The sequence below is a fragment of the Ctenopharyngodon idella genome, chromosome 7, assembly GCF_019924925.1.
Source record: "Ctenopharyngodon idella isolate HZGC_01 chromosome 7, HZGC01, whole genome shotgun sequence".
NCBI lineage: Eukaryota > Metazoa > Chordata > Actinopteri > Cypriniformes > Xenocyprididae > Ctenopharyngodon > Ctenopharyngodon idella.
The window spans coordinates 26,465,261-26,492,298 of record NC_067226.1 but is presented as its reverse complement, the minus strand read 5'-3'; the positions used below and the strand labels follow the sequence as shown (position 1 = coordinate 26,492,298).

At 38.5% G+C, this 27,038-nt stretch overlaps 4 protein-coding genes across 4 annotated transcripts in view; 3 read left to right on the top strand and 1 right to left on the bottom strand.

Annotated features, from left to right (window-relative positions):
• Positions 1-24,395, top strand: part of LOC127515401 (uncharacterized) — a 78,270-nt gene extending 53,875 nt beyond the window's left edge. Inside the window, exon 9 of the transcript XR_007930817.1 lies at positions 24,261-24,395. The gene's annotated coding sequence lies outside the window, so the exon portion shown is untranslated. The remainder of the gene's footprint in view (positions 1-24,260) is intronic.
• Positions 1-27,038, top strand: part of LOC127515402 (uncharacterized) — a 79,959-nt gene that overhangs the window by 44,383 nt on the left and 8,538 nt on the right. The window lies entirely within an intron of this gene.
• nitr3d (novel immune-type receptor 3d) lies at positions 15,510-16,022 on the bottom strand. The gene is given in 2 exon segments (XM_051899495.1): positions 15,510-15,898; positions 15,977-16,022. Coding segments are annotated over 2 exon segments (435 nt in total).
• LOC127515618 (uncharacterized) lies at positions 17,446-23,333 on the top strand. The gene is made up of 4 exons (XM_051899494.1): positions 17,446-17,634; positions 20,666-20,756; positions 22,506-22,850; positions 22,942-23,333. The coding sequence occupies exons 1-4, from the start codon at positions 17,446-17,448 to the stop codon at positions 23,331-23,333; spliced, it is 1,017 nt and encodes a 338-aa protein (XP_051755454.1).

The following is a 27,038-nucleotide window of genomic DNA, read 5'->3' as shown; positions in this document are numbered from 1 at the left end:
CTAAACTAAAAAACTAAACACAGGATTCATTACTCAAGAGTAAGGACAATTTCTGTTTCCAACATACATACATTAAAATATTGATATGATTTGTTTACATTTAATAAAAAAACATTAATGTCATTAAATGTAGTCAGCAGTACAGCGGGTAGGGGGTTGTGTTTCTTTAATTAAACAGAAATGTTTGTCTGTTGAAAAGGGTGTTTTTGTGGTTTTGATACAGAGAGGGGCTTCAAAACAGAAGCAGGAGGTCAGTCCTGTGGTTGGAAAATGACACAAACCACAATGTGCGCAAGCAATGCATGTACAAAGGTACATGCTGAAGTGCAAACAAACATCTCATGATCTAATTTTTCTTCATTTTTATCTGTAGATTTTTTTATTAAATGTATTTTTTTTTTTTTTTTCATTTTATTTTAATAATAATTGAATAATATATATTTGGTTGCGCAATCTAAAATAGCTGTTTTTAATAAACCTTTCTGCTTTGGAAAGCAACTTTAAACAGCAACTCTGCTCTAACATACATTTTTATTTATTTATTTATTTTTTTTTAAACTTTTTAAAAGTGGTTGTTATATCAATCATATATTTAAAACATAGGTGAATGTCAATGCTGGTCCGCTGAAGTTCACTTCAACACTTCTCACTCTGTACTGAGCAGCTTCTCTCTGTCACTCCTCCACAGGAAGTGATGCTGCTAACAATCTCTGTCTTCTCACATCCTATGCATTGTTTGTGCAAGAGCCTGTGGTTTGGTCTAACACTGATGTTAAAATAATCCCAAATCAGATAGCATGTCTCAAGATGATCAGATAATCTGTTAAACGCTGCTCAGTTGTTTTATGTGAAGGTAAGGTGTTCATTTGCTGTTTGCTACTGTTGAGGGTCGGTATAAAAACTATTAACTCCTTAAATGTGTGTGACATTGAGTCACATAAGTATGGCACACAAGATAAAAGTATCAGTTTGACATCATGACCACACGCTTTCTGAAAATAAATAAAGTAAAGGGCAAATTCCCCATGTAGTACATAACACTACTAAGATGAATCAAAAACTCTGTGCACTGGAGGCTTTCATGTGCTTTGCAGCAAACAAAGTGCAAAATAACCAAACCTGCTCACTGAAATGCAAAATTCATGTGGTTACTTTATTTCAATATTTTAGCATAAGTAACTTGCAACTACATGTCAAATAACTCATTCATTTGCAACTACATGTCAAGTAACTCTGAGAGTATTAGTAGACTGTTAGGTTAAGCTTATAGGGTTAGGGTTAGGGCTAGTAAAATAATTTGACATGTATTTGCAAAGTTATAGTCAGTAGAATGTTTGTTGGGAGAGCATCAAAATAAAGTGTCAGCAGATATTAAGCAGACAGTCTACTAATACTCTAATGACAGCTAGTTGATAATTAGTTGCAAAGTTACTTATAGTTAGTAGAAGGTGTGTTATGGGACCATCAAAATAAAGTGTTAGCAGATATTAAGCAAACAGTCTACTAATACTGTAAAAAAAAAAAAAAAAAAAAAAATCATACTCATTCTGTCCTCACCACAATCAGAGAAAACCTGTAATTGAGGACAACTAAACCTGAATAACTGTTCTTCCCAGCATCCGTCATCCGTCTTTCTTCTCAGACTCGCTCATCTTTAGTTGGGTCACGCAGTCAAGGCCTCCCAAAAAAATAAAAAATAAATAAATAAATAATCAATGAGCAGTTTACTTCTTGGCCTTGTCTTCTCATGCAGTTTTGCATAATAAAAACCAGACCTTATTTTATCTCTTTCCAGCAGCTGATTTAGACCTTAGTTCATTTAACATTAAGATTAACTGCAAGTTGTATCTAATCATATAACACCCTATCAAAGTATATATACACATCTTTTATTTGGCCACTTTGATTAAAAATAAAGTATATAATGTGAAAAGTTATCAATATAACGTGTCTCTGTCCATGGTGCTGAAATCCTGTCTGTGAAGAGGTGTGTTGCAACAGAACACCTCCACCTGTTAAAGTTTTGTATGGGATCCTGATATTTTGCATTAGATTAGATTAATTAATTATGTGGTTGGAGCTGTGAATGATGTGAAAGTCATTTTAAATATAAATAGCATTTGTGATCATGTGAAATTGTTGAACTACATACTTGTCACAGAACAGAAGGTAGCAGACAGGTAAGTAGAATATAAACAGTTTATTTCACAGGATGGATATTAAACAGGAACAGGAAGCAGCAATGGCGAGTATAGCAGTTCGAGAAAATTCCAGGGTAACTTAGCTGACGAGCAACTTGTGTATCTCTTGGCAGGTGAACACCGACAGGCTGGACGGGCACACAAAGGGCTGGGAGCAGACGACTGAAGACAGATGACTGAAGAGAGGTTTCTTGGCAGCAGGTAAGTATTACAGTGAGTATCAGGTAAGGAGTCTGTACATGCATGTAGAAGAGACCAGGCAACGGAGTGCAGGTAGTGAAGTCCTTTATGTGGTGAGGTGATGAGGAGGTGCAGGTGTGGTGAATCAGTATTCCGGGGAGAGTGAACGAGTGGCCGGATCTAGTGATGATGGGCTGATTGGTGTCTGTGATGGTTGCGACTCCGTGACAATACTAGGTCTTTTATTTAACACAACCAGCCTAAAACAGGAGGTCAAACATCACTTTCAGTTTAGTCAGTCACTATCACACTTTAATCATAAGAGGTTCAATGGAAACTTTCAGCCACTGAGGTGTGAGCACTTTCTTTCCATTCTCGATCTTGGGTGACTGTGTTTTTTTTTTTTTTTTTGTGGCCTGGGCTCATAGTCCAAAACCACACGTGTATAAAGTATCATGCTGCTGCTTCTACCAACATCAGACAACAGAAGTAAAAGAGATTGTTTTATACTATACTCCAACTATTAATAGAGCAGCATTTTGCTAATTCTTTTATAATTACATCTTTTGTTTGATTTTTATATTAATTGAGAGGTTACTGTAATTTGTTTACATTTATTTTTACATTTATTTAATTTACATTTATTTATTTATATTTATTTGTCACACTTTAAAACATAAAAAAATGGTGATAATCTTAAAGTAAATTGTGACCAATTACAGGATCTAAGATATACACTTTGTCATAACCTAAAATACTGATATTACAAACAAAAATATACTTCAAATAATTTTAAATTTGTACAAGTCAAGAAATTCAGAACTGATCATTTTTTTAATTTTTTTTTTTAATGAAATTGGGTGGAATTGTACTGTATGAAACATGCAACACAAATATAGGAAAAATACAATGAAAAAAAGAATTTGTAAGAGGGATATTTTTGTGAATGAATGAATGAATGTGTCGCAAAACGGTTTACATGTAATTAAGTCATACATCTCAGTACACACACACACACACACACACACACCTTAAATAAACAACACCTTGTACTTCTGCTCATTAAAAAAAAAAAAGCACATTAAAAAGGTAAAACTAGAGTAAAGCTCATTCAGCATGTGTTGGTCCGCTGAAGTTCACCTCACCAGGGCTCGTTCTACTCTGAACTGCTACTTCCTGTCACTCCCTACAGGAAATGATTCTTTGTTTCCAACCCCTCTGCCATTTTATCTGATGAGAGGCTGCTTATGTTCAAACACGGCCATGTGGTCTGTGGTGTGGCTGGTCTACAATCGCTGTGGTCACATATCTCTAAAAAAAATAAATAAAAAATAGGATGATTAGCTACATCCAACTTGTGTTTCCACAGACTTATTGTGCAAAATTGTGTTATTTAGTAGTATTTAGTAGCCCACTTATATATTTTGTTTATATGTATTTCATTCCGCATTACAGGTTTCTCAATTTATATTGAATAAACATTATATAAAACATAAAAAAGTCATCTTTTTTTTTTTTTTTTTTTTTTGCCAGTTTGCTGTTTATATAACCCTTCAAGCTGGACAGCTCTGACGGCCTCCAACATTTCAACATTTCATGTTCACAATAATTAATAATGACACTATGACAGAAATGTCTCCACCTAATGGCTGAGATTTATTTGAATTGTTTTGAGAATGATATAAGACTTGCACAAGATTTAGCAATGAAATAAAGGCATTGAAATCTGCCATTGAGCTTATGTAGACACTGACACCATACATCATTACTTCAGACCATTAGCCTTCAGTTAGTGATGGTGTCAAATGTGAGATTTTAACTGGTGTATGTATTTATTTATTTATTTATGTAAATAAAATTAAGATACAGCTAGGTCTATGGACCTACTTAGATCAAAAGTGCTGTGATGTTGTTTTTATCTTTCTGCAAAAAAAAAAAAAAAAAATCTAGAGATTCTAAAAAAGTAGAGAATTCAAGATCTCTGAGAAGTGAGTTTATTATCATTTTTATTATTTCATACCATTGCAACGTGTTTTAGACGATACCTCTTTCAAAGTTGTAATATACTGTGTAAATTAGAGTCTGCTTTAATACAGATGGGAGCGTGTACTGTGTAAAAGCCACTCCCCCTTCAAATAAATAAAGCTGAATTCGATTCTTCTCAGTTGAATCGATTTGACTGGAACGTAAACATGAATTTGTCTGCGACACATCCTCTGATGCTCTTTTTAATAGGTAAATATACATTTATGATGTTTGCTATAGAATTTATGACAATGAAACAATGAATGTTTGCCATGAATTTAATAAATAATATATAACAATGTGTACCTACTATATATTATACTGGTTCATGCGTAATATTCTACAGCACAAAAACGTATACTGAATGTTCTACAAAATCTGTTCATAGGATATAATTTGTCAATGCTTTGTCATTTACCTTTCGTTAAATAACTGATTTTAAAAACACATGGCAAAGCTATTTTCAAGAAGTATAGAAACATCACAGTGTTGAGTTTACTCTTCAGGGTTTAGGTTTGGTAGATTCTGAACAATCTTGTCATTAGACATTTACATTCATATATTTCCTTCATAGTTTTAAAGGGAGAGTTCATCCAATTAAAATGAAATTTCTGTCATAATTTACTCACCCACATGTTGTTTCAAACCTGTATGACTGACTTTCTTCTTTGTGGAACTCAAAAGAATATATTTTGAGGAATGTCTTTTTGTTTTGCTTTTATTTTTAAAGGCCTCCAACAATGTTTTTTTGGACACCAAAGGTCTTCATAATATCTTTTTTTTTTTTTTTTTTTTTTTTTTTTGAGTTCTGCAGAAGAAAGTCACATACCATTGAAAGTTCTTTAACATTTTTAATTACTTTGTAATTTCAGACATGACACAACACAATGTTTTAGACTAAATGCAAAACACATCTTACATTTAAATCTGAATCAATGTCTTCTACTTTTTTCTTATGATATTATTGATTGTTTTCAGGTATCATCTTTGTAAAACGAACGTCTTTAACTTTGGTGAAAACGGTAAGCAGTGGAACTACTGTCTCTTTTCTGTGTCCAAACATCTTGACAGAGCCCAGTTACATAGCCTGGTTCAAACAGATAAATGTATCTCTCCCACTTTGCATTGTTACTCAATTTGTGGGTGACAAACCAGCGGACTCCATATATTTGAATGGCTTTAAGAAGGATCATATAGAGTTGTCAGTGAACAAAACATTTTCCTCCCTGAAGATTGTCAATGTGGACGTCTCTGACTCTGGATTTTATTACTGTGGAAGTTTTTTGACAAACTACATGAAATTTCACAACAAAACACAGTTAGTGGTAGTAAATGGTAATATTTGAGTCTTCATTTGATCTGTTGGTATCATTTATTTTTTCCAAAATTATTCATATTCAGTATTGTTGCTATTCAGTTACTATTTATAATTTTATATTCTTTTTTTATCTTCAAAGAGACTAATCAGTTTAAAAAGGATCTCGCAAATGCAGATTGTGGTATGTGTCATACAGTTTAAAAGAAAAACTAAATTTGGCACTCATTCATTGCAACCAGCTTCTTTATTTCTAGCTTACAATAATCTTCTTGTTCTCTCCGTCTTCCTCGCTCTCTCTCTCTTTTTTTTAATTATTTGAATGCTTTTAACAGGGGCGACTGAAGAAACATCAAGATGCTGTCACATCTATTATACACTGACACTGATCTTGAGTAGCTTGGTTCTGCTTCCCACTGTTTTTGCGATTGTAGTCTTAATCATGTTGAAAAAAAGAAACAAGCAGAAAGGCATGTGACTTTTTTTTAAAATACACACTAATATACACAATAAACCTTTAACCATTAGATTTCAGGGAAAAAAGTGCTCTAGGATGTTATAATGACTTTCTTGTTTTGCTTAGACACACAGTCTCAGCATCACAGTGATGAGATGAACGATCAGTTGCAAAAGGTATTTTAAACTCAAATTATTATTATTTAAAAATGTATGTTTGCATTTTTATGTTTTTTTGTTGTTTGTTTGCTCCCCAGGATCAAGATCCATACTTGAACTATGCACCTGTAAGTTTTGCCAAGAAGAACAACAGGAGACCAGTAAAATGTATGAGGGATATGGAGACACATGTTGTTTATGTTGCCATAAGATGATCCACATATTGTCAGATTATTATTTGTGGAGCACTAAAGACTGTATGAATATATGTTGTTGTGAATGACATAATGTGCTTCACTGTTTTCTGCAAATATGCCAAAAAATGAGTAAAAATTATTTTGAAAATATACATCACCTTATTTTTTTTATTTTGTTACTGCTCCGAATGGCAAAATATATTGCATATTTTCTTTCATTAATACCCTAGCCATGGCCCCAGTGACTTTGGATTGTTTTTGTTGTTGCCGTGAGCCTCCCTTGGTTGAAATTATGTTCTGGGTTGAAATTGCCTGGGGGCACGAATTGTCACCACCTTTCGCCCTTTTAGTCACCAACAGATTTTGGACTAGCCTCTTATGCTTCGGGACCATTTTGGGATTTCCGGATTTTTTTGGCCTACCCAAATTGAAAAGCTTCCCATAACCACATATAGTGCTCTAAATACAAAATGTTGGTGTCATTTTACAGGAAACCCTTTGAAGTTTCATAAAACACTGCTGAAAGTGATAAAAATGATAGTATATGTTGTCTGTGCTGTAATAAAGCCCCCCAAAAAGAGGCGCTTTTTTTTTTTTTTTTTTGTTATAAATTCTTTTTTGAAAGTGTATAACTGCCCTGAGTGCAGTAGCACCCTGCAGACAGTTTGTTTCCTCTGGATGTCAGCAAACACTGGAAAAAAGACTTTTGTCTCTGTCATGTTATATGCAAGAGTTATTCAAATGCTTCTGAAGGGAAGAATATTACTTTTTTATGTCATTTCCGCTTTATGTAATTTCCATCTACCCAAATGTAAGTCTTTCCGTACCCATATATAGTGGTATAAATGCAATATCCCAGTGTCATTTTACAGAAAACCCTTTGAAATTACATAAAACACTTCTGAAAGTGATAATTATAGTATATGTTGTCTATTTGTAGCTGTTTGTGGCTGATTGAAGCAGTCATCGGAGTTGGAATGTGACACTTGTCTTTTTTCTCAGTGATCATAATTCACTGCACGATTCTTTGATCTATGATTACCACACAATGAAATAAACTGCATGGACAAATTCCTTAGAATGAGAGCTTTCTTGTAATATATGACTTGACTGTTTTGAGAAAAAAAAAAAAAAAATATATATATATATATATATATATATATTTTTTTTTTTTTTTTTTTTATTAATTTTTTTTTTTTCAAGTTCTAGTGCATCAAGTTTAAGTGCAACAAAAAGTAGTAGTATTTGAGTTTATTTCCACATCAGCTTCACAGGCTATTTAATGGCAAATATAAAATAAAAATAAAAATATAATAAATACCAAATAATATAATAAAAAAAATATTTTATAAAAAAAATGTTATAGATATATTTCTATAAAATATTGTTTAAATGTACTTTTGATTAATAAAAAAATAGAAATTGCAAAAGTTTTTCTGGGTCCATCTTACAAAAAAGACCTTAAAAAATTGTCCTGATAATAATTGTCTCATGACATTAAAAATTGGGCAGCAAAGAAACAAAAGCATCGGTTTTACCAACAGGTTTGTGTTACAATATTGGCATTTTGGTGCTTCTTTACCCTTCAATAAATGTTCATAGGTTAATCTAGTGTGGCCTACAGGGGTTGGACAATGAAACTTAAAATATTGTGGTCTAAAACCATGTGTTTATTAGTATTTTATTAGTATGGTGTAGGGCCTCCTTTTGCGTCCAATGCAGCATCAGTTTGTCTTGGGACGACCCATTGTCCAACCCCTGTATGGGTTAAAAATCACAAAGTATACTTGTGAATGATTAATTTCAGCACAAGGAAAACTAGTCCCATTCAAATAGGACTTTAGACTATAACACATCACCACATTCTCATGTCTGATCTTGTCTGTAGGTGTGGGTTCATCATTTTACCTAATGAGAGCAACTGCTATCTTGCAGTTTAACGAGTGCTCAGATGTTGATTTGGTAACCGTGCTGACTGAGTTTGTTCCGTAAAAGATTCTTCAGACCAGTTCAAACTTATTTTTGAACAAAACATTAAAAAACTGACCTGTAAGAATCATTTGTTTGTTAATCCTACTACAGTGATTGCGCTGTATATTTTTGACTACTTAAAAGATCCAGTTTATAGGAGTCATTTGTGAATTGAGCTACACTGCGGATGCTACATGTGCATGAAGCCAGCAAGGACAGCTTAGGTCTAGAAATATGCTTTTCTTGTTGTTATTTCATGATAGACTTTTCATCTCATGAAGAACTTTTGCTGAAAGGTGGTCAAGGAAATGCTGCTTGTATTATATACGCTGGGATGCTGATAATGTGATGGGAGATAGGGTGGAAATGTATTGTGAGGTACAATATAATAATCTGAGTTTAAATTGATCCCCACCTGACAAAAACTGTATGGAGTTCCTCCAGCACCCTTGGCAGTCAGACGCGGCGGAGCACTCATGTGTATGCACAGAAGGTCAGCTAGGTGCCCATGTGTTGTGATTCCTCTTTGTGTGATACCACATGTGTATTCTTCCATGGTACGGCTTCCCTGTCAGCAAGCCCATGTCTTTCCCTTGTCAGAGCCCGTTCTGCCATCTCTGGGAGTATTGACTCTGCCCTAGCAAGGCTGGCTCTACCACAGAGACTTTCCATATGTGGCACTGCCCTAATGGTCAGTCCATATGTGTAAACTCCACAGGTTACCTCCCTATGGGCAGGATGTGGCCTCCACAGCATTCCTTTTTGCTTGGAATAGCCACCCTTTCTCATTGTTATCCAGTAGTCTCACTGTGTGGGTAAGACGGAACAGCAGTGATCGACTCTCTCTGTAAGTTTAAGCCCTGTCCTTTCTCTGTACCAGCAGATGCGGGGAGATTAGGTGACTTACGCAGGGTGCGGGAAGGGCCAGCAATTGTAGCGTTTTATTAGGGATCCCAATTCATCAGTCATTCTGATGTAACACCAAAAGTGACTGACCCAGAGCGAACGTCTAGATTACTAGTGTAACCTACTAATGTAACGTTACGTCTCATCACCATAATTGCTGTATTGTACCACCGCTGAACAGCAGGGACACACTTGGCTTGTTGTTCTCAGGCAAGATCCCAGTTCGTCAGTCGTTCTGACATAACATCTCTGTTCCCTCCTTCAGGGAACGGGGGTTACATTAGTAACCTAGACATTACCTTTGGATGACGAAACCTGGCATCAGACACCATATCACTATCTGCAGATAAGATGTCTTTCCAGACAATACACAGAAGACTATCACAACCAGGGTTTGAAATTAACACCCACCAACCCTCCAAATGCGGGTTAAAATCGACCGTGGCGGGTAAAGCATATAAACTTACTAGCCAATTTGGCGGGTTATGATTCGGAAATTACGTTCTATCACTTTGCAAAAAGTGAGCGTTGCTTCTCATGCTCCCCCACAGAGAGACTAGGGGGCGGGAAATGCTCACAAACGAAGTCTTCCGAGGGTAAGGCAGATCTGAGGACCGTCATTATCACGAGGAAGGCTTCGGGAAAGAAATCCTGATGCCAGTGGTGTCGGGCTTCTAAGGGCAGTCCCCTCCAAGGCGAGTCTGTGTTCACCTCATCATACGGTGCCATCTCCCCTCGGTGCCCTCAGGGGGCCATTCTGCCAACCCTGCCACCTCGTGCGCTTCAGGGCGCAGCGGTTCTCAGTGAACGCATATCTCAGTGTACAGTGTCCACCCATCCTCTGATGAGGGCTCAAAAATGGCCAGTTCGGTTGTTCCCTGCCGGTTCACCGTTTCAGGGCACCGAGCTAGTCACACTTTCAACTCCAGAGGCCAGTCTCAAGAGCTTTAGTAGACCCTTAGTAGACTTTCTGGCAGCGTGGAAACTTGTTTCAAATGTTTCTCAATGGGTCCTGCACACAATAGAATTTGGGTACAGAAACAGTTTTAGAGACTGTTAGGTCTGATGGCAGCTGCATCCAACGTGATACCTTTTGGCCTGCTCTACATGAGACCTTTGCCAAGGGGTTCTCCCCGAGGGGAAACCCGTTTCGCATGATCAAGATCACGCGGCGATACCTTCGTGCTTGTGTCATGTGGAAAAAACCTTGGTTTCTTTCCCAAGGGCTGGTGTTGGGGGCTCCTTGTCGTCACGTAACGCTTACGACGGATGCATCTCTCATCGGCTGGGGGGCGATCATGAATGGTCGCTCGGCTCAGGGTCCGCACGGACAACACAGCGGTGGTCTCATACATCAATCACCAAGGTGGTCTGAGGTCGCGCCCTTTATGCAAATTGGGGGGGGGATACCTACAAACAATTTAATAATTTTTTTCTACCCACATTGTGCCCTTGATCAATAACCCATGTTGCTTTGGATAAAAAATAAAAAAAAATATCTGCACTACAAGTTACCATTTTGATTGAAGTTCTAGCACTCCAGACTATATTATCTGTATATACAGTACTATTCAACATTCAATAATTATAATAATAATAATAATATGCATACTGTTATTTAGCACGGACACAATAAACTGTTCAAGAGGACAGTAAAGACTTTAACATTGTTACAAAAAAAATCTAGTTCCAATAAATAGTGTTTTTTTTGTTTTGTTTTTGTTTTTACTTTTTTTACGTTTTTGTTTTTTACTCCATCCACAGTCATAGAACTCCAACGTTTCCTCGGATTTGCAAACTTCTATCGCCGGTTTATCAAAGATTACAGCTCCATCGCCCATCCACTCACCAACCTTCTCAAGAATAAGCCTAAGTCTCTGTCCTGGACTCCAGCTGCCACCAACGCCTTCGAAGCTCTGAAAGAAGCCTTCACCACCGCTCCCCTCCTCGTCCACCCTAACCCAGACCTGCCCTTCGTGGTAGAGGTGGATGCTTCCACCACCGGAGTGGGGGCGGTACTCTCCCAGCAGCAGGGGAAGCCAAGTAGACTTCACCCATGCGCCTTCTTCTCCCGCAAGCTCAACCCGGCGGAGGCCAATTACGACATTGGAAACCGCGAGCTGCTGGCCGTGAAGTTGGCCCTTGAAGAGTGGAGGCATTGGTTGGAGGGAGCCAAACACCCCTTCCTGGTTCTCACCGACCACAAGAATTTGGAGTATCTCAAGGCTGCTAAGAGATTGAACCCACGACAAGCCCACTGGGCTTTATTCTTCACCCGCTTTGACTTTTCTATCTCCTACCGACCAGGTTCCAAAAATGTTAAAGCGGATGCCCTCTCTCGACTCCATGCTCCTGACGAACCTCCAGAGGAACCAGAAACCATCCTCCCAAGATCCATCCTTGTAAGCCCCATCACCTGGTCGGAGGAGACTTTCCCCTCCTCCAATGCCTCCACCAACGCTCCGTCGGGTTGTCCACCAGGCTTGCGCTACACCACCAGGACACAGCGCACTCCACTGATTCACTCTGCTCACACGTCACTTGGCACTGGCCACCCGGGGGTCAATGAAACCCTCTCGTTGCTCAAAGAATGCTTCTGGTGGCCCAACATGGCATCGGATGTCAGAAGGTACGTGCAGGGCTGTAGGGAGTGCGCCATCTCCAAGAGCCCAAGCCATCTTCCATCCGGCAAGCTCCATCCTCTGCCCGTTCCCAATCGACCCTGGTCACACCTAGGAGTGGATTTTATCACCGACCTGCCAGTATCCGATGGTTTCACCTGCATCCTCGTCATCGTAGATCGTTTCTCCAAATCGTGTCGTTTGATTCCCCTGGGGGGTTTACCCACTGCGATGGAGACCGCCGAACTGATGTTCAATCACGTGTTCAGATACTTCGGAATCCCCGAGGACATCGTCTCTGACAGGGGACCCCAATTCACCTCACGGGTGTGGAAGGCCTTCTTCTCGCTTCTAGGTGTGGCCGTCAGTCTCTCATCGGGCTACCATCCCCAATCGAACGGGCAGACGGAGAGGAAGATCCAGGAGATCGGCCGCTTCCTCCGTACCGTACCTACCAACCGGGACAGAAGGTCTGGCTGTCAACTCGGGACATCAGACTGCGTCTGCCCTGCAAAAAACTGAGTCCCAGATTCATTGGCCCGTTCACCATCACCAAGCAGATCAACCCTGTCACTTACCAGCTTCAACTTCCTCCACAATACAGAATTCATCCCACATTCCACGTCTCACTCCTCAAACCTCACCACCCCTCTGTTCCTCTCTCCACAGGGCCTGGCGTAGCAGCTGACGAACCCCCCCTTCCACTCATCCTGGAGGACGGAGCTGCATATAAGGTTCGCGAGATCTTGGACTCCCGACACCGTGGTGGTCTACTAGAATATCTCGTGGACTGGGAAGGCTACGGCCCTGAGGAACGCTCTTGGGTCCCCAGAAACGACATACTGGACCCCAACCTGCTTCACACCTTCCACTCCAATCATCCCAACAGACCTGCCCCACGTGGAAGAGGACAGCCACCACGACGTCGGGGGGGGGGTACTGTCACAGACACGCCAGGCTCCACCGCTCACCAATCACAACGCACTGACTCTCCAGAGTACTGATCACCCGCACCTGCACCTCATCATCACCGCAATCACCACCAGTATAAAGAGCACTCACACACACAGCCACATTGTCCGGTCTCGTTTGCATTACGTCTTACCTGAATGCTTACCTCAAGGACTCCAACCGAACTACTTACCTGTCTCCAGCGTCTCCTGTTCTCCTCGTGTGATTCCCATCTGTGTGTGAGTGTTCCTGGTCTCCAGTGTCAAGTTTCTCCAGCGTCTTCCGAATCCACCCGTGTCTACAATCAACAAGGACAGTATCACTTCTCTGCACTCTCCACTTCATTCATTCCATCACATATCATTCACCTGCACAACTGTTTGCTCGTGTTGGTATCAATAAACATCTCTACCTGTTATATCTGCCTCGGTACCTTCTGTATTGTAACAGACTGACTGGATACTGGAGTAATGGCTGCTGAAAAGTCAGCTTTGAATCACAGGAAATTTCATTGAAATAAAAAACAGTTCTTTTAAAGTGTAATAATAATATAATAATATTGCAGTATTATTGTATTTTTGACCAAATAAATGCAGCCTTGGTGAGCATAAGAGACTAAATAAGAGATTTATAAAATTCATTCTGACCCCGTTTAATGTACATATTAAAGAACAAGCTTGTTGATTTACTTGAGAGAAAAAAAAAAGTGTAGGAAATGGTTTTAAACAAAACTTTGAGAAAACCAGCTTTAATCTAGTTGCTAGAGTTTGACATTGATCCACATATAATTATTTTCCTGAAGTCAAATTTCATGTGTCACCACTGTGGCAAAGTGTACAGGCACAGAGGCCGGGTTTAATGTGTTATAAAACATTTGATCTTTTCATTCTCTTTAACTTACAGGGCAAATAAAAACTCATTACCTGATTCCTTTGATTTCTGGGTTGTTTTGAAGCTTCTTTGGATAAAAATAAAATATACTTTGTTAATTACACTTGTGACGGGGTATTTAGCCCGTCTCGTAGGGGAAATTTGTTAGAGCTGCCCTGGAAGACTGAATAACGAAAGGATCTTAGTCCCCGTTTTCAGTGCTTTTGGTCTTGTTATATACTAATGTATATATGTTGTGTCCTACTTTATTGAGATGCACAGACCGACAAGGGTAGGCTTCAAGTAGAATAATGTCACGAGATGGCTCCCTGAAGTAAATGTATTTGTGAGACACAGTCTAAAATACTCCTCCCTTCCCTGATCTAATACAGTGGGTAAGACGCCCCTACTCCCTGACAGCTTTCAACCAAAAGAAAATAAATAGATAATACACTGAAGGTAAGTACAAAAATTAAACAGGATTTATTTTCTGTGTATATTTTCCTTCCTTGTAATGAAGTGTTACTTTAATTTAAATAATCAATAAATAAAAGCAAAAAAAAAAAAAAAAAATACAGTCTTTGAGTTTTCTTCCAAACTCACTAGGCCACAATCACCTTCAATGCAAGAGTTATTGACTTTTAACCTATACAATAATCAAACCCAATAGTTATTCAAGTTGGAAAACACCTGTAATTTTGCGTAAACCCCACTTGAGTTTTCTTTGCGCAAATGATCACTGTCAAACAGTCACACTTGAAAAAAAAAAAAAAAAACCATGAAATTTCACATTAGAAACACTTACGTGAAACGTCTCTTTAGGTGCACATTCACAGTTCACATTGGGTTCTGTAGTTCAAATGAACTCTCACAGTTCACGGTTCATTAGATCAAAATATCAAAAAAATAAATAAATAAATAACTTGGGAAAAACAGTCCATAGAAAAATTATTTGAGATGCGTGGTCTCGACGTAGCGTGCGTTGAAACAAACTTGTAATTGAATCACTCAGCCTCAATTAAACATCCCCCCTTAGTCGACTAAAGCCCCGATTAACACCATCGAACGAGCTTCTCGAACACGACACATCACTCACTTTCTTTTTGTGACACTCAAACACAGCGCGCCTCTCCTCTCTCTCTCGCAGTGCGCCCCGAACACCGAAAATCAGTCCACCCGTCAAAATAAAAGTCCCCCAACATAATAATTAAAAAAAAAAATGATATCTATCCGTTACACACTGATCAGAATTTCAGAAATAGCAATTTAGTGATGAATATTTGTACTTTATTATTTAATTTTGCCATGAGATTATTTTAATATAGTTACCTTTTTTTAAGCTTCTTTTGAATCAGTCTCACCAGAATTTTGTTCACAATCATGGCTTATTGTGAACAGGGTTAAAACTCCTGGATTCCAAAAGGTCGAAGTCGAAGATGCTGAAATGGTAACATAGATTTAGGAGTTCAAGTACCAACATAAATACAAAGAAATTTTAATAATTATTGACTGGAAAATGGTGTGGTATTATATGTTGCATATATCAAAATCAAATATTGCTCCACCTTCAATAGTCAATATAGTTCCATTTCCAAACTGTATCTTCCCACATGTGGCCACAGCACAGTAATAAATCCCAGAATTAGATGGTTTGAGTTCAGTCTGAGGGAGACTGTAGACACAGCTCTGGGTAGAAGAGCCATTCTCTGATCGTCCCTTCTCCAAATCTAATAACGTTCAAGAAACTCACAGCACAATAGTAGTTTTCAAAATCATATTCTGCCAAGTGAATGATGCTCAAATTAAAAGAGCCACTTCCAATTCTGATAAAGTATCGATTTGTCTTGTCAAAGCCATTTCTATATGTAACGCTTCCTGAATCATGTTCTGAATATGCTGTAAGAACTGGTTTCTTGCCAATAGAATGTTTATACCGTGAAATAGAATTTATATCTGAGTGAGAGCAGGGTATAATCACACTGCTTCCAAATTCAGCAACTAGCAAAGGAATTTGGTGAATAAAATCCTCTCTTTAACACGTTCCATCTATAAAACAAACAAGCGATATGGTGACAAACAGAGATTTGAAACAAATGCTCAATAAAAATACAATTTTAAACATACTTGCAAATGTGAGGAGAAAGAGAGTAAACAAAACCCTGAACTTCATTTTGTAGACCTGTATTTAATCTAAAAGAGAAATAAACGCTTGTCAACAGAACTCTGGAACATGCAAATGAACAAATGTGCAAATATGTTTAAACAGAAAAAAATGAACTACTTTTAGATAAGTAACAATTGAAACACTGACCCTTTACTAAAATAGCTCAGTAATGTTGGTAATAAAAATACAATACAGTATTTTGTCAAAAGAATAAATAATAATTATAATAATTTTGCAATGATCAACTTGATAAAGCTCTTGAAAGTTGAAAGGAATTACTTACAACCTTACAAGAAAGATGTTAGAATTAATATTATAATCCACTAACAGTAATTGCAGTTCACAGAATAAAAAGAGACTGTCAATTTAGCTCAGATTATATTGTGCAATATAATTCCAATATTTTAAGAGAACTAAAGGGTCCTTTTATGGTGGACAGTGTCCATTTGATGGTATGTCTTCAGACTGCTTCCTCTTTTATACACAGCCGTGATCAAAGACTGACACTTTGATGTTTGACTGGTTGTTTTAGAAAAAGCGGCAGAACGTCTAGGTTACTATTGTAACCCCCGTTCCCTGAAGGAGGGAACAGAGACGTTACGTCAATACTAACATAATGGGGTCTTGCTTGGGAGCCCAATCACCTCCAAGTGGTACAAAACGAGCCAATGGTGACTGGCCAGTGAGATTTACATGCCGGGCCACACCCCCCTGCATCCGGGTATAAATAGAACCGGCACACTCACTTCCATTCATATTTTGCTGAGGAGCCGAGACAATGATCCTGGCCGTTCAGTGGTGATTCAGGGCTATGGCAAGGGGACGTAACATCTCCGTTCCCTTCTTCAGGGAACAGGGGTTACAATAGTAACCTAGACATTCCCATTCAGTCAGTCACGTTTGATGTTATGTCGATACTTACATAATGGGGTCCCAATGGAAAACGCCATAGCAACTGTTGAACACCACTCAGCGAACAGACTCCACTTCATGGCATAAGCACGCCTCGTAGAGGGGGCTCTAGCCGAAGTGATAGTGTCAACTACCGCTGAGAACCACGCTCCGTAGAGGGTCCCGCGGCAGCAGACGGCAACTCAACACCACATGGCGTGCTAGAGGAGTGGGAGGTTCCTCGGGGCGGACCCGACAAAGAAGCTCCCACTGTGACCCTCAGATCTCCCAGAGTGCTAACCAGACCAGCAGCTTTTGAAGCCGTGGGCGGCTGGGTAGCAACAGAGGGGGCTCGTACCTCCGTATTAAAGAAGGAGAGTCACGATCGCAACACCAACATGGACATGCCCTCGCAGTGAGGGCATGTACCATCCACGGGCACTGATTCAGCATGCTGTTTGCCAAGGCCTGTGAGACAGCGATCGTGGCCGTCAGATGAGGTCTAGAAACATATGGGCGAAAAGACATCTTGAAAAAGATGCTGAACACCCATGCTGCTCTTTTAGGGAATGCTCTGACAGCTGAAGTGTTCAGGGATGAATGCTGCACTGTCTTGTGTCAGCGCATCACCGCACACAGTGCTGAACTGCGCCTTTACACCAGTCGAGAATCCCCACGAGCTTCAAGGCAGAAAGCAATGAAAATTGCTGTTGAGGAGAAACTCCAGGTAGCAACTAAAATTGCTGTTTGCTCTCAGAAGGAAATTTGCACTTCAGTATTGAAGGTGAAAGGAAGAGTGATTAGTGTGATTCAGCTCCGAAGCAAAAGTATGAATGGAAGTGAGTATGCCTGTCTGATTTATACCCGGATGCCGGGGGTGTGGCCCGGCATGTAAATCTCACTGGCCAATTCCCATTGGCTCGTTTTGTACCACTTGGAGGTGATTGGGCTCCCAAGCGAGACCCCATTACGTCAGTATCGACGTAACGTCGAACGAGACTGACTGAATGGGAACCAAATTCCATACACCTGTATTTGTACGGCAATGACATTGATAAATGTCACAAGAAACACCGTTCTAAATAAAGTTACAGAATCTGCCACTGCCAGTTAAACCCATTTAGAGTGTTCTACTACTTCTAAATGCCCAATAATCTTAAAATAGGCAAGTATCGGCTAATTAAAAGGCCTAGCTGATAAACTGGTCTATCGCTATATGCACAAGGCAGGTGATGTTTGAAAAGAAGGCCTGGCTTGCAGTCTCTGCTCTAATTCATCCCAAAGGTGTTCTATCGGGTTTAGGTCAGGACTCTGTGCAGGCCAGTCAAGTTCCTCCACACCAAACTCACTCATCCATGTCTTTATGGACCTTGCTTTGTACACTGGTGCGCAGTCATGTTGGAACAGGAAAGGGCCATCCCCAAACTGTTCCCACAAAGTTGGGAGCATTAAATTGTCCAAAATGTCTCGGTATGCTGAAGCATTAAGAGTTCCTTTCATTGGAACTAAGGGGTCAAGCCCAACCCCTGAAAAACAACCTCACACCATAATCCCCCTTCACCAAACTTTACACTTGGCACAATGCAGTCAGGCAAGTACCGTTCTCCTGGCAACCGCCAAACCCAGACTCGTCCATCAGATTGCCAGACAGAGAAGCGTGATTCGTCACTCCAGAGAACACGTCTCCACTGCTCTAGAGTCCAGTGGCAGCGTGCTTTACACCACTGCATCCAATGCTTTGCATTGCACTTGGTGATGTAAGGCTTGGATGCAGCTGCTCGGCCATGGAAACCCATTCCATGAAGCTCTCTATGCACTGTTCTTGAGGTAATCTGAAGGCCACACGAAGTTTCGAGGTCTGTAGAAAGTCGGCGACTTCTGCGCACTGTGCGCCTCAGCATACGCTGACCCCGCGCTGTGATTTTACGTGGCCTACCACTTCATGGCCGAGTTGCTGTTGTTCCCAATTGCTTCCACTTTGTTATGATACCACTAACAGTTGACCATGGAATATTTAGTAGTGAGGAAATTTCACGAATGGACTTATTGCACAGGTAGCAACCTATCATGGTACCACGCTTGAATTCACTGAGCTCCTGAGAGCGACCCATTCTTTCACAAATGTTTGTAGAAGCAGTCTGCATGCCTAGGTGCTTGATTTTATACACCTGTGGCCATGGAACTGATTGGAATGCCTGAATTCAGTGATTTGAAGGGGGGTCCTAATACTTTTGTCAATATAGTGCATCTCTAAATTAAATTCCTTTTTGTCAGTCTATTACTTGCCCAATAGTATCTGAAGGCTGTTACTGTGTAAGAGCACTATATTCTCTATATAAGGCCTGCCTCAAGTTCTGTGTGTAAAGTAGGCCTAAGGACTCTCTAGCTAGGCTAAACAGGTTACCAGGATGGGCAAGACCCCTCCTGAGTGTCACAATCACCCTGCGGACTCTGTTCCGTCATTCGCACGCTCACGCTTCCCAGAGCTTTAAGAGCCAAACCTGTCACTCGTCATTAGCATGTGTGGACCAAATATAAATACTAAAACTAAGATAAGTCCTTGTCAGGATTAGAACACTGTAAAAGATTTTCTGTTTTGCTGTTTGATTCTCCAAAAGGATACAAGTTAAGTTTTAGTTTAATTCTGAACTGTACCTGTGAATACCAACCTGAAATATGTTCAATGCCTCGTTTCAAAGACTGTGAAAGACTTTTCCTGTGAAAACTTACCAGAGTTATGTTTGCATCATTCCAAAGATTTTGAAAAGGCTTACCTGTGAATCACCACCTGAGTTTTATCCTCCTCCGCCCTTTCTGGTGAAAGCCTTCCTGCTTCAATCCTGTCCTGTGTTGATTTCAAATAAACTCCTGCGACTGGATTCATATGAACTACCTCTTCCTTGTATCATTACATTGAGCCTGTAGGTATGGATTCAATATTTGTTCATGCTAATTATTAATCTTTACCTGTGGAGTTACATCTATTATGACCACGATTCAAGAACCCTTTCAGTTTCACACAGGTCACTGTTATGGGTTCATTGATTTTGCTCTCCGTTACTGCAAGCCTTAAAACTAAGAATTAAGTTGTGACAAAAATACACATGGAAGGGTTATTTTTGACTATGATAATGGAGGCAAGTAAAAAAAATAAAAAAGTCTGAGAATGGTGTATGTGTGGTTTCAGAGAGAGGTGTGAAGACACACTAGTAGGTCAGTCCTGTGTTTGGAAAATGATCAAACTGTGATGTTTGCAAATCATGCTTGCAAGATATGCACAGGTACAAACGAATGCACTTATGTTCCTGGATCAACATCTTTGTTGATCCTGGAACAACATTCCAATCAACCAATTAGATTTGAGAGACAAGTTTACAGTTTATGTCAAGTTAGGCTTACAACCAGGGTTAGGTGCTTCTACATCAGTGTTTTTCCCTCTGATTTTAGGGATAACTTATGGGTAGGGTTAGGTTTAGGAGTTAGAGAGAATGTTGTTCCAGGATCAACGGTATGTTAATCCAAGGACATGTCTTACTTTGCAAAATCATGGTGACCATATATATTGGCTGTGTATATATACTTACACTTACCACAAGTTGATTGGGTAAATATGCATTGTGCGTAATGTATTTTTTATTTTTTTTCTTTTATAATGCATGTAAAAAAAAAAAAAAAGATTAAAATCTTATTACAGTTTCATGTTATACTGATTATGACAGTGCTAAAGTTAAATTTCTCTCCGCTGATGTTCACCACAGCAGTTCTCTGTACTGAACAGCTTCTTCCTGTCAATCACTCACTCAGGAAATGATGTTGTACACTGTGGCCTCTTGACTGAAGCTCTGTTTAGTATCACATCTTCTCCTTATATGGACAAATGATGTGACTTGTGGTAGTACTTGCCTAAAACCCACAATCTTTATCTGTCTTTATTATGCTTTTATCAATTTTGATGTCATGTCTGGGGTGCATTCACTTGTGGACGTTTGTGGTAAAAGTGGCTGAAATGACCTCTTGATTTCAGATCAAAAGTTCAATTTGTTAGTAAAAGACCTCTGATGTGGTACATTTTTTTTCTTCTTGTGGGTTACAACGCTCTGTGTAAATCTAAATAATAGCAATTTTGTAACTGACCTTTATGAAATTGACTTAATCTGTCTGTTGTATCACAAAATAGACAGAAATTGTCAGAAATGTGACTATCAGTTTTCAATATAGTAACATTCTCTTTGTTTAAATATGTCAACTTCCCTACTATGCAGAAACCAAACTGAGCATGCTCAGCAGCCTGTCAGTGGTGTATCTTTTTAACTTGCTGGGTGAACTTCACAGAACAACATACATTGTGTGTTTAAAAACATTATACACCAAGCAGTCTTTCCAACCACAGGACTGGCCACTCTGTTTTTGCTCTCCTCCCACACTTGATGGTGCCCAACCATTACACCCAAGACCCATTTTCATTCAAAAGAGACCGTTCACACCTCTTTCCATCACATAAGTGTTTTTTTATTTTCAAACAGCACTACACAGGAAGTTGATACTCAAATCTTAAAGTGATCTTTAGTATTATTCTGTATTAATTGTTTATAAGTGATGATGGATGTAAAGTAGGACTGTCAATCAATCGCATATCAGTATTTACCACAGAAAGTGCCCAAATGAAGGTAATTAAAAAACATTAAATTAAGGCAGACGATGAAAGGATTGAATAGACATTAGAAAAAGAGGCTTTAAAGATCTAACAATAGATGTTCATTTGTTATGTTTACCATTTCGAAATTTATCTAGCATTAAAATTGGAGCAAACTGCATTTTGTGTGTGTTTTTGTCTTCAGTGCAAATTCTATAAAATAAAACCATCAGCTCAACTACTTTTTATTTATGTATATATGTATTTTTGAGTGTATGTGTGTGTGTGTGTGTGTGTGTGTGTGTGTGTGTGTGTGTGGAATCATGTAAAGATGCTGCTCTTTGGGGGAGTGCATATAAAGGCAAACCTCTTTGTTTCTTTCTTTCAGTCTCACTATCAACGAGGGACATAAAACCTGTCTGATGGTTTACATGGCACAAACCTGTAATCAATAATAAAATCTATAAGATGTAAGTAAGATTTGTTTGTTTATTTGATTGTTAATTTATTCATTTTTATATGTTCACTTTTGAGAACCATCTTTCTAAACTAACTTTTTAGCATGAATTGAGTATGTCAGGCTAGTTAACTACAATAATGGACCTGCTAAAGATGATGCTCTGAAGTTTAGTAACAATTTCCTATAATGTATTGTCTTGGGATGTTTGGTTTAATAGAATTTCTGTTGTTGTTGTTGTTGTTGTTGTTGTTGTTATAAACATACATTTGAAAATGTTCTCTCTTTCTAATGCTAGAGATTTTCATTTCAGCTCACTTTAAGCCAATTCTTCAAAATGCTTCATTTTTTCATCCTAATGTTTAACATTCCTCAGTGTAAGTAACTATGTATTTTTGTTAAACTTACACTAAATTCCTGTGCTTAATGAATATTCTTAGAAGCAAATCCACAGCAAACAATACTAAGTGTCTTTTCACCCATTCCTTCCTATACTGATTTCATTTAGGCAGCTCAAATACAGACGTCACAGTTCAAAATCATCTAAGGATTATTCATCCAGGAGACAGTGTTAACTTCACATGTATTTTATCAGGTGAAATAAGATCCAGCATGGTTTGGGTCAGACAAAGGGTTGGAGAAAAACCCCTTCTGATCGCTTCAATATATCAAGCTTTAGATGTCAAATTTGAAAATGAATTTGACAAATATAAACGCTTTTTTGTGACAAAAGATAATGGAAGTTTTAATCTGAGCATCACAAACGCAGAAGAATCAGACACTGCAACATACTATTGTGTTACATATGCATATAAGTTCATATTTGGGAAAGGAACTGATCTCATTGTTAAAGGTAAGATGAACAATCACAAACTTTGTTACATGTTGTGCATTGTGTGTGATTAAATAAAAAACTGCACTTCATTTATTTATTTTCTTTTCAGGTGGAGAACTGAGCATCGATTCTGATCATCAGAGACCTGCGCCAGATCCAGAGCATCCAGAAGAGTCTGCAGTGGCCCTGCAGTGTGCCGTCGTCACTCAGAGCTGTGCAGGAGAACACAACGTCTACTGGTTCAGAGACGAATCTGGAGAATCTCCTCCAGGAATCATTTACACTCAGGAGCGCAGGAACGGTCAATGTGAGAGGAGCTCTGATGGGAACTCTACCACACACAAATGTATCTACAACCTGCCCAAGAACAGCCTCAGTCACTCTGATGCTGGGATTTACTACTGCGCTGTGGCCGCATGTGGAGAAATACTGTTTGGAGATAAGTTAAAAGTTAATTTGCCAGGTGCACATTTTAGTTTCAATAAAAAAGGATTTCATTAGACAGCTCCCATATATTTACATATATATATATATATATATATATGTCTGTTTGTTTGTATTTCATTACTACAGGCAAATGCTTTCAGACACATTGGACTACAGCCGCTTTGGTTATAATAATTTTATCTGTGATAGTGATTATAATTATGGCTGTGCATTTGTACAAGCAAAAAGGTATGTATTATTTTATGTTATCATGCCAATGTTAAGTTTTAATATGGGCTTAAATGTCAGTGCAGTTGTAATATTTAAAAATTATTATTTTTCCTTCAAGATAAGATGCACAACACTCACCACGGTCAGTTGATGGTAAGCCATCACTTTTTTCTTGATATTATAGAAAACAAATATCTTGACAATGAGTTTAATCACTGCTACAATCTATAGTTTACTCTAAACTGTATGTTTTTTGGCAATATATTTGACTGAATGATTCATACTTAATGTTCCATGTCAGGCTGATGATGCAGACGCTTTGAATTATGCAGCTTTGAGATTTCAACAAAAGCCCTCCACCTCTAGAAGACCCAGAGAAAGAAACTCACAAGATAACTCAATATATACACATGTAATATATCAATGAGTATGATTTACTTACACAGTATTCAGAGATTTCTATTCAGAAGCTGTAAAAGCTGTCATTTTCCAGTGTCAGATACTAAGACATTTTAGGTTCATACATTTAGGTTCAGTTTATGAATTATGAGTTTGATTGAATTTTACTCAAGTAAGTTAGCCTTAATCATTGTCCTGTACACTTATGAATTTATCATTCGATCATGAATGTGTATCAAATAATGTACTTGATAAATTACTAAAGAAATGAGTGAGTGAGGCCTGTTGACTTTCAGTTGTGTTAAATTGTGTTAAATCCCTGTCCGTGGTACTGAAATAACATTTTTGAGTAATATTCCTTTTGTAAAGTAGGTAGCATGATTTCATTAAATACTGAATCTATCATGATTGTTCACAAAGATATGACAAAGCCCAATTATAAGCTTTTCATGTATATTCTAGAGCATGTACATTTTCCTTGTGCAATATAATTATTAATTCAGTTACAGATTATACTAATAGTTCATCTTGACCTTTGATACGTCCATGTAGATCATGAGTCAAAATAATTTATTTTTTATTTTACACACTGTAGATATCTGAAGTATAGCAATTGTGTTTTATAATTGTCTTTTACCATTTAAAAAAAAAAAGTGAGGACAAAGGTTATTGTCTATGTGCAGGTAATTGTTAATATGAGTTAACTCCTGCAGTAAATATTGTTAAGAAAATGTATGTTTTTGTTCTGATTATTCTAAATTGGAATTTTTCATTTTAGAACTATTAACCCTTTCGCACGTAAGTTTAAAGTCGGCATGAAATCAAAATGGACCCTATTTACTTTGTTAGTGCATATTACTAGTCTTGTGGTGAACAATTAATCTGTGCAAGTTAATACAAAGAAAAAAAAATTGTTTGTCGTGGTAATCTTTAATCAAAATCTGAAAAGTTACTTCCGGTCTGGAATGACTAACTAAAACATGACTAACTAAAATATTTTGTCAATTAAAGACAATAATTATCTTTTTCATATAAAATAATAGCATTTTTTTAGAAATTCAAATTTAAATAATTTTGTAGTTTGACAATGAACACTCTGCAAAACACAGCTATACAGCACTGGTCAAAACAATACAGATGAAGAAACACATTCAGACATTCAGAAAAGAACAGAGCTGAACAAAAACACTCCTCTTTCTCCACTCACAGCTCTCACAGAACACAAGATAAATAGACGAGACAGTACAAATTCTGAACATTTCTTGAAATAATATTTTCTGAATGTTCAGGTTCTTCCTCTCAGTCTTTATTCACTGTTTTTTCCATAGTTTATCAACAGAAATTCATAAAAGTTACTTATGCCAGTTATATCGTATCTGTATAGAATATCATAGTTCTAATAGCGGGGCACATTGTAACGCAGTGTTACAATGAACCCTATCTGCGCAACTTGAATTTAAATCTGGTTAGTGTCTTCTGATAGTTAGTGAAGCATTAAAGAACTACCCAAACGGCTAAACAAGAGATTGGAGATTAAAATAATATCACATTTGTCTAATTTTAAATAAAAACAAAAAATATAGATGAAAAATTAGCTTAAGTAAGAAATTTACTTTTGCTATTGTTAAATAAATGTTCAGTGATATCTTCCAAAGATTTTTGAATTTTGGCACAATTTTTTCTCTATATATTGTTGATATGGCAACTAGTAAATACGCTAAGTTTCTTCATACTAGCATGTGTGGAAGTATTTAAAATTGTGCCCCGCGCTCACCTACTACAAGGTGTTAATAAATCACATTCAATTAATGTGAAGGGCATGTCAGGGGTGTCCTGCTCCTGGAGGATCAATGTCCTGCAAAGTTTAGCTCCAACCAAACGCACCTGAACCAGCCAAACAGGGTCTTCAGGATTACTAGAAATATCCATGCTACACTCTCAGGAAAAATGGTACAAAAGCTGTTGCTGGGATGTTTCCATTTAAAAGTTCTAATATGTACCATTTTGTACACTTTTGGTACCCAATATGTAACAAATATACACTCTAGGCAGATGTACCTTTTGATAGGGCACCACTCCAGTAACAGCTTTTGTAGCTTTTTTCTGAGAGTACAGGCAGATGTGTGAGTCAGTCAATACAATGTCAAATGTAATGTGCAAAACATTATTTTATCGTAACAACAATGCATGCAACCAAAATTGATCTTGATTCGAATGGGAGATTATAAAAAAATGCTCACTGTTACATATTTTGTCAAACAAATTATCAGCTACAATGCAGAATGTCTCGGTTATGTATATAACCTTAGTTCCCTGAACAGGGAATGAGACGCTGCGTAGTCGCTATGGGAACGCCTCTGCGTGATGTCGTCATGAAGCACGTATGAAATCTGTCCAATCAGGAGATGGAACGTCATAGGCGGGTGACGTCACTGACCAGGAACTATAAAGCCAGCCAGAAAACACTCATACATAACCGTGACGTTCCCTTTCAAGGGAACTCGCGCTGCGTAGTCGCTATGGGAACGAAATCCCAACGTCGCCATACGAGCAAGTGAGGCCTCAGCGCTCAACTCACAGTAACACCTGCGCCCCCGGAGTGGAGCCGAGGTCTAATTCATAAAACCTCACGAATGTATGCGGTGAGGACCAGCCTGCCGCATCACAAACATCATTTAGGGAAACCCCTGAGATTAAAGCCTTAGAGGCAGCCATACTCCTGGTTGAATGAGCCCGGACGGCCAAGGGATGAAGGCTGTCCATCTGACTCAAAAGCAAGTGAGATGGCCTCGACCACCCACTTGCTCATTCTCTGCTTGGATGCAGGGAGACCCTTCCTAGGTGCTCCGAAACATACAAATAGCTGATCAGCTTTTCTCCACATAGCAGCTCTGTGGACATATGCATCCAGCGCCCTCACCGGGCACAGCAGATTTAGCTTTTCCTGGTCCGAGGACGTAAAAGGAGGAGGACAGAAGGCCTGCAGCACAATAGGTCTCACAGGATTAGTGAGAACCTTAGGTATGTATCCCGGTCTGGGATGAAGGAAAGCCTTAACATTACCAGGCGCAAATTCGAGGCATGATGGAGATACCGACAGGGCCTGAATGTCTCCAATTCTCTTGAGAGACGTATTATTAAGCAGAAACA